At 49.0% G+C, this 12,536-nt stretch overlaps 1 protein-coding gene across 9 annotated transcripts in view; it reads right to left on the bottom strand.

Moving 5' to 3' along the window:
- Window positions 1–12,536, bottom strand: part of znf536 (zinc finger protein 536) — a 140,236-nt gene that overhangs the window by 22,487 nt on the left and 105,213 nt on the right. For all 9 annotated transcript variants that reach the window (XM_057017010.1, XM_057017043.1, XM_057017069.1 and 6 more), the window contains one exon: window positions 9,945–11,675. In XM_057017010.1, the coding sequence (XP_056872990.1) occupies window positions 9,945–11,675 (1,731 nt within the window). The remainder of the gene's footprint in view (window positions 1–9,944; window positions 11,676–12,536) is intronic.

The following is a 12,536-nucleotide window of genomic DNA, read 5'->3' as shown; positions in this document are numbered from 1 at the left end:
TTACGGAACGTCGATCAAAACTGCGGCGATCTGGCGGCTGCAGAAACAAACCAGGAGCAAAAACCATCCCGTCAAAACTAAAGTTGCTAAAGTTGCCGAACATTTGTTCCCCTAATTAACGAGTTTTATTTCCTCGGAAGATGAAAGGGGGGAGGATATGGTTGGTGATGAAGGGACAGTCATCACATGACGGTTTCATCAGAAAATAGACCCCCCCCCTTCACTATTCCTGTTCAGAACTCTTCATCAGAGCCTCCTTTCCTTCTATCTGCTCTACAGTTTGTTCACACACACTATAGCTTCCGTGTGTGTGTGAGTGCGTGTGGATGGATGGAGGCGGGTGATCGTGTTGGTTGACGTGTGGCGGGGGGACGACTACCTGCTGGGAAACAGCGTCCAAGTGAGAACGTAGTAGCAACATCAGAGGGTGAGGAGAGGGACTGTCTGGGAGATGACAACGGCATTAGAGAGGAGGCAGATAATTAAGAAACGCACTTAGTGTTTTGTCAAAAGTGGCCGTCACTGGCGGAGATGGAGTTTAGCTAATGCGTGTGCGTGATTTTATCCTGTGTTCCGACGCCGCCGATAATGAGCCTGGGAACACAAACAGCAGAGATGAAGGGAAGGAAAGAAAGAGGCGACAATAAACGGGGGGGGGGGGGAAATCAATGGAATAATTGAAATGAAAAGTCGCGCGAGGAAGCCAAGCTCTGTTTGGGCATTTTCTGGGGGGGAGCTGTCCAGTCAGGGAAAATAAGACGCGTCTTGGACGGGAAGCAAACTCACGGGGGGGGCAAAGGATGGGCTGAATGCAGGCAGAGACAGACATAGATAGAGGGGAGGGTGGGCCACCGCTCCCATCTGATGAGCAGCTTGTCCATAATACTGAATCCCCGTCTTGTGCCAAGTCTGCTTCTTGATACAGAAACATGATAAGCGCTGATTTTCTCCCCCCCCCACCACCCCACCCCCACCCACCTCCTTTTGGCCTGGAAGCACTTTTCAGCCGTTGCCACAGATAATCAGGTGGTTGTTTTTTTGCTCCTCTGCCCCCGCGCCGAACATCCCGACGCGATAATGAAACGAAACAAATGGCAGGAAAGGGGGGGAGAGATGGAAGGCTCGGTCTTCCCGCGCGCCGGCCGACTGCAGGACAGATGATGTGGCCATCTTGAGATCGTTTGTCATCTGTCAGGCAGCGTTGACCTTGCAATGAACGCCGACCGTTGCGCTCAAATCATCTTTTACGGTGCGAGGAAGGGGGGGGGGGCGGAGAGAGAGGGAGCTGTTGTTTTCCGTAATAAAGACAACATTTATGCCTTCCATTCTCAATGCCAGTTAAGAGAGGCGCAAACATGGAAATCCATTATGGGATGCTTCTTAAAAGTGTGACCAGCGCGTGCTCACTCAATTAGAGTCTGGAGACTGAGGAGACGATGTTTGTCAGTTTAGCCCCACCACACGTCCTGATCAGTGCGGATTTACAGATGGAAAGGAAGATTTTTTAAAGGGAAGAATGGAGATGGAGTGATGGAGGGGCAGCAGAAGCGCGCTCTGCTTATCTCTTTTCTTCTCTGCTTTTTTTTTCTCCATTCCTCCCCTGTACAAAAGAATTATGTGCACAGCTAAGTGCTTTGCCATTGTTCTGTGTTTAAAAGCTTAAAAAGGGGACGTTGTTTGTGTAACTGGCAGAGTTAGCGGCGAGCGGCTGCATCCAAAAGCGTGCGCTTAAAGTTGCTCGGCAGCGGAGGGAAGAAGAGAAGGAAACGGGCGGCACAAAAGGGAGTGATAGAAAAGCAGTTAATAAGAGTGGTTACCCCAGAATGAGCAAGGATGAGGTTTCACATTAAAAAAGATTTATCTTAAAGTATGGTGCTAATCCCTCCAGTTTTAATCCACCCCGTCCCCAGGCCCTCCCCTCTCAGAACTCCTTTCTGCAGAGGGATAATAAAAAAAATAAAAAAACTATAAACCATAAAGTTCTTACAATTTCTGGAAACCGGCGAATGCACGGTGGCCTGATTTCACAAGGATTCCTGGCCAGTGAATCACAGAAGAGGAGGACCCGTCTCTCCTCCTCCGCCGCCGATTATCAAGCAAACGTCCCAGGATGAGGTCGCGCTGGACAAAAGAGGGGGGGGGAGCAAGGAGGCTCGGGGCTGCGTGTTTGCTGCGACCTATTTGGTGATTACAGAGATGGCAGCGGCGCTCGGCAACAGCAGCGGCAGCAGAGGGGTGTTGTCATGCTCTCTGTCACACTCGGCTGTGTCACACACGCTGGATGGATGCCTCTGTCCACTGCAAGCTGCTTGAACGAGGAAGCATATGGGTGCACGAGAACCTCGGCCTACTTCATGAATATTTGATTCATATTTCCTGTGTGTGTGAGGGAGGGAGGGAGGGAGAGAGAGAGGGAGAAGGAGACGGGGAGCGAGGAAGGAAGGGTATTTTTCTCTCTCTTTCGCTTGTCATCGCAAAACTCACAAGGCTTTACTTTGTGGCATTCTAATCGTAATTGCCAATCCTGAATACAAATCTCTCAGCGCTAAACACACTGAATGGAATTGAAATGACAAAATGAAGCTCATATAACAGCATAATCAAAGATACTTTTTTTCGGGCAGGGAGGAGGGGGTGAGTAAGGGGATATTAATATAAAAAAATAAAAAAAAACGACAGTGTCCTTCCGCCACCAGTAAGAGATGTGGATCGGGGCCCAGTTATTAGCTCGGGCGGGGAACAAAGAGCCTCAGTGTTGGAGGGCAGATTATCGCTGAGCCAGTTACTGTACCTTTCAAAATTAATATGTAACCATATCTGTTTTAAAAGGATGATTCATATTACTGTGAATGCATGGGAAGAGTTGTTCCCATCACAGAAACTGAGGAAACTCGAATCCCACTTGTAAAACTCCTGCCACACACACACACACACACACACACACACACATACAGGCTTTAGTCTCCTGGTCTGGCCTTCAACGACAACTCCATTTAAACGACGGTGGGGTAAATAAATGGATCCTTCTGGTGTTTCCATTTGACAGCAGAGCTGTGCTTATTGTGCTTCGTCATCAGCGGAGCAGCTCCAAAGGTCAGTCTGACCAGACAAAGGAGGCACTAGATGAAAATTGGGTTATGCGATCAACCAAGTTATTAATCAGATTAAAATGGATTCCCCCTGCCTGCCGTTTAAGCGGGCAGGCAGGCCGGGGGAACGAGCGGGCGAGGGGGTTCCGACAGACGCGGAAAAGGCAGAACAATAAGCCGGCGTTAACGTGCGCCAAGAGCACAGGAAGTCTCCGTTTAAGAGGCTGAAGTCCTCGTGGCTGTCATGTCCAAGCCTGTCCTGCGTGTCCATTTAAAGGCCCGTTGCCCTTGGTGCAGGTGCCCCCTGGCTTCATCCAGGTAACCTCTCTAATCCTGATTAAATCACTGTAATTAGAACAAGCACTGTTCCTCCACCCACATATTTCCCTAATAAAACAATGCCGCCGTTTAAATCCGGTGGCTGGGATTTGCAACGCAACAATGCAGTTTATATCCATCTCTGCCGAGGAATTAAATGTATTTTCTAGCTGCTAATGTTCTAATGTGGCTGGCTTGTTTGCCTCTTTCTTATTCCCCCCGCGGTTTGTCATCTCTCTATCTCTTTTTATTTGTTCTATTCTGGCGTAGCTTTTGTTTATTCCGGTCTTATTTATTTCATTCGCCGCGCTTCCTTCTTCTTCTTCTTCTTTTTTTTTGCTTTCTTGATGTTTAAATCAAACATGTTTTCCGTGAGTGGTTGGGATCAGCCTTCACTCCGGGAAAAAAATTGCGAGTTATTTGTCTTTAATTGCCTCAGAGCTTTTCAAAGGCGCCAACTTGCTGCCTATGTGTCTCTACCTGTGTTTATTTTTTGTTTTTATTAGTATCGCTGCGTGCCTCCATTGATGTGGAATAGCGAAGGAAATAAAAGTTGACACAGTTTCTTCTTCTTTACCCCCCCATCTACCCCCTGTTTCCTCTCCGTCTGACTTTGCCTCTGTTGTTTTTTTATATATCTGTGTTTTTCCTTGAAGTCGCTGCTGCATTGTCTCATTATGTGTCGCCTGGCTGTGTAAGCGCAGTTATTACGCTTGTGTGTGTCTTTGCCTAGCGGTAGTTTCTCTCTCGCTCGCTCGCTCTCTCCCCCCGTCACTCTGTTGTCTCTCTAAGTCTCTCCCTCAGAGGATGAGGAGCTTTTTAAGAACAACTCCTCTGAGGCGTCCTTCTCACATCTCCGGGGCGCCTGGGGAAGAGACCGTGCATTCTTAAGAGGAGCAACTCAAATTGAACAAAGTCTACAGGAGAAACAAACAGCAAACTAACGAGACGGGAAGCAGAGATCATGTCAGATATATCAGGTTGGAAGGCCAATTTATAACCCACCCTTTCATGTTAGCAGCCAGTACGGCTGGAAACGGCTCTCCATAGGGGAGACCTGTATACGTATGTACATAAAAGCACTTCCTGTGCGCACACATGCTATATATATTCTATCAATGCGATCTCCTAATAACCCCCCCTCCTCTCACATTGTGCTCTTCATCCTCTTTCCAAAACAACGAAGAGAATAATTATCATGCGACTTTGCAAGCATCCAGCATTCTCGCCTGCTTCCTCTTGAGGGGCGACTTGAACCTGCCGCCCTCCATTTACTGCACTTCCAAGAAAGGCGATGGCCAATATCGCGGTCTGAGTTAGAGACAATACTCTTATTGGGGGGGGGGGGGGCATTTAAAATGGCAAAGCCAGCAGTTAATATCTGGCAAATTAGAGAGGTCACAATATTTTTAGAATCACACCCGCTGAAAAGAAAAAAGGCGAAAGCAACAGGTACCCTCCGTGGGGCTTGACAGGAACTATTACACTTAATTGCTCCTTGAAACGTACACTATTTGCACTTTTGGGTGACAAGGCGATAATTCACCTCTGCACGAGTCGAGCTGGTAATATTGTGGCGCATGTGAAATCGCACCTCGCCCCTGCAGCTGTCAGAGCTGTCAGCTCCCTACGACACGGGCGCACAATAAGAGTCTGGGGAAGCGTTTCGCCAGCGCTCGCCTTCTCCTCCCGAGCAAAAAGAGAGACAGACAGGTCTCCAGATGGCTTAATCACCCATGCCCTGCAGCAGCAAGACGTGAAAGAAGGAGATAAAGAGAAGGGAGGATCCTGGAGTGTGGGAAAGTGAAACGCAGAGGAGGGAAGAGCCACCGGACTCGCTGGGGTCTCGGAGAGGCGCCACAGGCCCGGTGACAGGCGCTGGCCGCCAGGCACCGGCAGGATTCTGGTTAAAGGTTTCACCAGGATAAACAGGAACTTTTGTCACTTCATTACACACACACACACACACACACACACACTCATTCAGATCACAACATCCCGCCTCAGTTTGTCATTCGTTTTAAAGAAAAAACCCTAATTTTAGGTCTCTATGAGGACTTGTTCCCCAACACATTCATATGTGTGATGGGTGAAAGGCGAGCTAACACAATCTCCCACGAGCAAAGCAACAACACAACAAGTTGCTGCTCAGTTGTCGCGTCACATCGTCGGCCATATTTTATTAAGTCTGTCTTTAGCAGCAAATGTAACAACTTGCAAGTATTTGCCTCCTAAAATGTCCAGGATTACTGTATATAAAATATTGCATATTAGCGCTGCTGGACCAGATGAAGCAAATCTCACACACACACACACACACACACACACACACACATCAGTGCAACCAACAAACGATTGAGAAGACAGGAAGTGACGCAATACGTTACCGTACCACATGAAAACCAGGAGATCTCTCCTCTCCTTTCCTCTCCCCTCTCCTCTCCTTTCCTCTCCCCTCTCCTCTCCTCTCCTCTCCCCTCTCCTCTCCTCTCCTCTCCTCTCCTCTCCTCTCCTCTCCTCTCTCTCCTCTCTCTCCTCTCCTCCTCCTCTCCTCTCCTCTCTCCTCTCCTCCTCTCCTCTCCTCTCCTCTCCTCTCTCCTCCTCTCCTCCTCTCCTCTCCTCTCTCCTCTCCTCTCCTCTCCTCTCCTCTCCTCTCCTCTCTCTCTACCCAGCCCCCCCCATCAGCAGGAGGGTCCCCTACATGAGCCTGGTCCTGCTCCAGGTTTCTTCCTGTTAAAGGGGAGTTTTTCCTGCCACTGTTGCTTGTCTGGGGTCAGGCCCTGGGATTCTGGAGAGGGTCTAGAGACAATTTTGATTGTATAAGACGCTGTATAAATAAAGATTGATTTGATTTGATTTGACATACACACACGCAGTGTCATCCTCATCCTCCTCCTCCTCCTCATCATCATCATCATCATCACCATCATCATCATCATCATCACCATCATCATCACCATCATCATCACCATTGTGACCAGTGTCCTTATTGAAGCATCACATCTGTCACCTTCATCACACATCAGGCCTTTGACCTTTATATTCCTTTACATGTGGCAGTTATCTACATTGAGGATACCGAATGGTGCCGTGCACGGCGCCCACGGGCCTGTGCACGGCGCCCACGGGCCTGTGCACGGCGCCCACGGGCCTGTGCACGGCGCCCATGGGCCCGCGCGGCTTCCTTCACGTCTACCTTTTTTCCACTTAAATCAGAGAAAGTGAAAATTACACGGGTAATGCCAAGTGTGATCCTCTACATCTGCGCCTCACAGTGAGCCCACCAAACCCACCATATGTCTTTAATTACAATCAGTGCTTTACACAACCTGTCTCTCTCACACACACACACACACACACACACACACATGCACACACACACACACACATAGGGAGAGATTTACAAAGCTCTTTAAACTACACATTTGCTTTGTTTTCTACAAATGTAAAAATAAACTTGTTAAAAGCCTCTGGTCCATGTGTGTGTGTGTGTGTGTGTGTGTGTGTGTTTTTAACAATCCTTTTTAAATAGAAAGTTAAGCACAAGTTTGTAGGAGTTCAGTCTCCACCATGTTAACGTTGGCTCAGCGGTTTGATGGCTGTTGTTTGTCTCCAGAAAAGTAAAGACAATGTGTTCACCAAGTCCATAAACATCAACCAGAGCTAGCAACAGCACCAAGAGGCCACTTTAGCTTATAAAGTGGGAGTTTTACTCAGCTTTCACATCGAAGGGGTGGGAAGTGATCATCCGTTGCTCTCCATAAACCGGTGTTTTTCACATCTTCACTTGGGGTTTATTTAGTTTACATGCGAATAACTGCAGAACGACAGAAGCCGGCACGAGAGCCCTTGGAAGTGCAGCCTGTAATTGATGCGAGGGCATCCGCCGTCTCCTCCCCGCTCCCCCCTATTTGCTAACTCCCTGTTTATGAAGCCCACTTCTCAAATTGCGAGAGGTGCTCAACTGTGCACCCCCCCTTTAATATCCAGAATGCGATCATCGGTGTTCTACCTACACGTCTACCGACACCTCCTCCCCCCCAGCTAGTCAGTCTTACCCTTCTAAAGTCTCGGTCCACATTTAATTTGCCAAATGAACGGGGGGGGGGGGGGGTGATAAGGTAATGTAAATAATATGATGCCAGCAATGTTCGCGAGCGTGTACAGCACTGCTTGAATAATGTAATACTTCATGTTTGATAATGCATGGCTATAGATAGGCCTCCACTGCAGCCAAGTATTGATTGTGTTAAGCCCATCTGCAGTGAACGGTGCAGGTTCATATCAATCTTTACAAAGCAGGCTGCACCACAGTAACAGGATACCTTGTCTGATTACAGAGACCTCAGGCCCAGTGTTGCTGTTAATGACATTTATTGATAAATCAAATTCCTGGGCCGGTTTAAGGAGGTGTGGTCTAATTCTACAAAGTGCGAATGTGTGTGCAGACTGTGTCAGGGTGCGAGTAGATTCATGCACTTTGTAACCCTTTTCCAACTCCTGTGGGCATACTAATGAAGAGATGGCCACTCCAAATGTGCAGCGCGTGCCCTACAGCAGCTCACACAGATTCAGGGGGAAATTTCGATATTAATGATTTATGCCGTATTTGCATACAAACCTAATGCAAACCCACTCCAGATAATCACATTTTGTTAGGTCTGAATTGAGTTTTGTGGATGTCTGCTGCCCCCACCTCTTCCCGCCCACAACATCACAGTGGAATGTGTGGTTTGTGCTCTTCATTCTGTGGGTGTCACACACCGCCAGCGCCGCCCAATACAAAGACTTTACAAGTGGACCCGTGCTGGAAAACAGCAAAGATAATTTGAGCATAAACCTGGATGCCGTTTCAGACGTTTGCCGTACAACCGGCGGTGGCGGGAGGCAGCTTCATCGGTTTATCTACCAAGAGGACGATAGTCTGGACCTGGAAACTTGACTGGTCGCCGCATCTTTTCACACTTTTGTGGCCGAGTTGGTTACTTGATTTAGGAAGGATGCATTTTTTCGTTAATGTTGCGATATACAACAACCTATTATTAGGAAACCTATTGTTTATATGTAATTATGAAACAGACAGGGTTTTGTAGACGTGTTTAATTGATTTTCAGCTTAGCTAATGACATTAGTGGACATCCAGTGGTTGTAGAAGATGTTAAATTTAGGCACAAACGTACATGAGGTTAACAAGACAAAAAACCTTCATCACTTATGAAAAGAAAAAGGAGGAAGTCGCTTTTAGGAAAAGACGGATTGGGAAAATTTAGTCTCCATAATAATTCTTCCAACAGTCGAGTTTTTACGGGGGGGGAATGTTTAACATGTTTTTCACACATGAAAAACTTTTAAATTAAAATAAATTCCCTTTTACAATGCAAATAGAAATTCATTTAGTGTTTGGACAGATCGATACTACCTTTGGAGCGCCTGTTCGGATGATGAGGAGCTCGAGCTAATATGAAAAGTCACCATTTTCACCTAACACAACACAACATACTTTGTCACGACTCAATCCAGGAAGTACAGTACAAGGTCAATAATGCTTCTCAGAGTTGGACAAACTAACTGCATGTAAAACAAAAACCTTTGTTCCGCAGAAAATCCCTTATCAGTGAAGGTCAAACACTGTGAGTGGCCCAAGGAGCTGCCCAGACCACATGACCTGCTTTCACAGGCTTTCTGATTAAATAACAAGTCGGGCACTGTCACACGTTTGGGCCCCGATAAATGAAACATAGCTCTGCTTCGTACGCCTAAAAGGTGGCAACGATATTCAAATGTAGAGGTCATTGAACACATGGACGACCATCAAACAGAGGTCCACCTCATATTTATAAACCCTGTTTCACGTGGGCATGAAAACACCTGATTTATTCTCATACTAGATGAGAGTGAGTTGCTGTTTTTTTTTAAGAGAGAGGATAGAAAAGCAAGCAAGGAAGCGGTCCCTTCTTCATTCTCAAGGTGCTGCTGTAACCCTAGCAGAATCATGAAAGTTGACAGTTCATTTTTCACAGGGTCATAGATCACACAGTCTTATGGAGTAATGGGCTTTGGGGAGCCAACTTTATGAGAGCTAAGATAGTTAGGAGACATGTGCAGGAGGTGGCGCAGGGAGCTGAGGTCCTGCTCTGACTCATCCAGGGTTATTCTCTCTGTGCTGGGGAGCCAGAGGGTTGCGCCACAATCCCAGTAAAATGAACGCGTAATAAAGATTAATCTGTTGCTAGTCGCCAGGATAATAGCTTCTAAACTTGCTTGAAATAAGCCCGAAATCACTTCAGAGCCAATCTCAAAAGGGTTAGCGAGTGTCTAGGATTCCTTGGTGGGTGTGAGGAAATATATATGTGTTTATCTGATAGGTCTGATGTTTATGTCTTTGCTCTGCTGGCAAAAATGAAATTGTCTTTCAAACATTTCATATCCACCCCTGTCTGTCTGTGTGTGCGTGCCCTTCCCAGCTAGTGTTGGTGTTTGGGGGGGTGCATTACTGTAGTTTGCAGCTCTGCTGGGCAGTAGGGGTTAAACACTCACCAGATGCTTCTGGCCTCTTCGTGCCCCCTGTGGACGCGCCACCTCCGAGGCCATTGAAAGCAGGTAGGTTGTCGTTGCTGTAGGCTCGCAGGACAGACAGCATGTTCATCTGCTGCTCTAGGTGGTTATGCGGCTCGGCCTTCAGCAGTCCCGGAGGACCCCCGTGAGGGAGGAGGCCCAGACCCTGCTGCCACTGTTTCTCCAGGAGCACAGCCTGGTTTTTAGATGGCGGGACCAACGAAATGGATTTCATGGCGGTGGAAGCGGCCGCGAGGCCAAGTCCGGTTCTTAGGCTCACGGAGCAGTCGTCTTGGAGTTGACCGGGGTGATTCTGGAGGTGCTCTGAAACCGGGATTTCTTCTTTAGCTGCCTCGGTTTGGCCGTGCTCATCTCTTTTTTTCTCGTCGCCATCAATTCCCGCCTCTTCGTCCTCTTCGTCCGACTGATTGGGGTGTCTTTTGGGGGTAGCGGGTGGGGTTTCATTTCCACCGTGTAGCCTCGTCTTCACGACTTCATCGTCGGACCCGGCCTGGTCATCTTCTGCATCGCCACAGGAGCCCCTGTCTCCGAGGTGATCGTCTCCAGCCGTTTCTCCAAAGCTCTGGTTGGGAAGGTCGATTCCCTTCTCGTCCGAGACCGCGTACCGCTGCACAGTGTGGTTGGCGGTTGGGGAGCCGTCATACAAACCGCCGAACCTCTGGTAAAATTCACTCTTGAAGGGGTTGTACGGCGGTTCCATGTAGTTTTTCCACCCCTCTTTAGATTTGTCTCCATCTCTGTCTGCGTCTTTGTCCAGGACAGCCCCGGTAGTCTTGGCGTTGGACGAGTGAGTCATGGAGGTAGTGTGAGAAGCCTCAGCGAGGGGCTGGTGGCCCCCGTCGGCTCTCTGTGGCGGGGCCTTGCCCAGGTGGTTGGCCTGGAGGTGTAGCGCCATGAGCTCCACCGAAGAGGTGGAAAAGGAACAGAAGAGGCATCCATGCCACGCCACGTTATCGTGGATGGTGACCGAAGAACCCGGGAGAGATCCGGATGCAGACTCGGGCCGCACCGACACCGACAGATCGAGGGGTTCGTACTGGGAGCCGGGTTTGCTGGGACCTTTGTTCTTTTTGACTTCGGGCTTGTCCTCTCGCTCTTGATCGGCTGCGACGGCCCGCTTTGCTTTGGGCTCGCCGTTGTCGTGATAGCCATGAGCCGGAAGCTGACCGGCACTCTGGCTGTCCCTCAAATCTTTCTTCATCGAGCTGAGGACAAAGCTGTCCATGAAGGCCTGAAGAGAACCTTGAAAGTGGACTCCGTTTCCCATCATGCTTTGGTAAGCCCTACTCAGGTCAGAGAAACTGTCTGGCGCCGTCGAGACCAGCGAGGACGAGCCGTCGGGAGTTTTCACGCCCTCAGCCGAAGCTGCGGAGTCAAACCGTCGGTCTCCACGCTCCTGATCGTGTGGCGATAACATGGCGGCGGACGCCCACTGAGGCGGGAGCAACGGCGCTCCCCTGAAGTCCATGTTTGGAGGCATGCTCTTAAAAACATTACGGAGGACATCTGGCCGGGCAAAGATGCCCCCTGGGGCAATCTTTCCGTGATCCTCTTTGTGGTCCGAAGCAGGGGTGTGGCCAGAAGAGGCGGAGCCATTTTGGCGCTCGCGGTGGTGGCGTTCCAGGTGGTATTTCAGACTGGCAGACTGGGTGCCAGCGTAGTCGCAATGAGGGCACCGGTAGGGTTTCTCTCCTGAGAGACCAAAACAGAGACAAAGAAACAGAAAAGACAGGGAAAGTGTGAATAATTAACCTGATTATTAGATTGACTGGATATCAAAATCTATTTATTGGAACAGGGAACGTGGACCCAAGGGTCATGTAACCTCCCCGAACAAAGAAAATGAGGTCAACTGAGAGGAGTTCATAAAATTGATATGCGCTCGATTGAGTCTTACAATTCCCTTAAACCCTGGCATCAAAACACGGGCAAATTCCCGATCCCAACCGAGGAAGACACGATCGGGAGGCTCCTGCATTCACCAGCAATTCCGTCTCTTGCTTTTCTACAGACATGAGCTCTGTTCTGCTTGGTAAGTGTGTGTGTGCGTGTGTGTGTGTGTGCGCGCAGAAGCCATCTGAATTTGGGTCGATCCAGCTCGATCCAGCCCCACCAAGTGAGCCATCACTCACATCACCACCATCATTTCACCATATGGTGCTTTCCGTCCAGCACGAGAGATAGCATTCGAGCTGACAACCGAATTGTCCCGATGCTATCTCTGTTTGCGCGGGGACGAGCCCAGGCGGAGGGGGGTGTTCCAGCGTATCCGCGCGGAGGCGTTGGCCCCGCCTGTGCGGTCGCAGCTGCCTCCCGGCCACGCTGTCGCCGCCCTGCAGCACGGCGCTGCAAACGCGCGTTCTCCGAGTTTATCTGGAGGAGCACGAATTAGCCGCGATAGCTTCCCAACCTGGGGGACTAAGAGCAAAATATACATATTGCAATAGCATATTGATGCCGTGTAAAAATAAAAAATAAAAGAGAGAGACTAGCAAATGTGTGCAGACAACATATGTGAAGCACATGCTTGTTGGAGTAAAGATGAAGATTAGG

Source organism: Takifugu flavidus, chromosome 2 (genome assembly GCF_003711565.1).
Source record: "Takifugu flavidus isolate HTHZ2018 chromosome 2, ASM371156v2, whole genome shotgun sequence".
NCBI lineage: Eukaryota > Metazoa > Chordata > Actinopteri > Tetraodontiformes > Tetraodontidae > Takifugu > Takifugu flavidus.
This window is presented reverse-complemented; position numbering and strand designations above follow the sequence as displayed.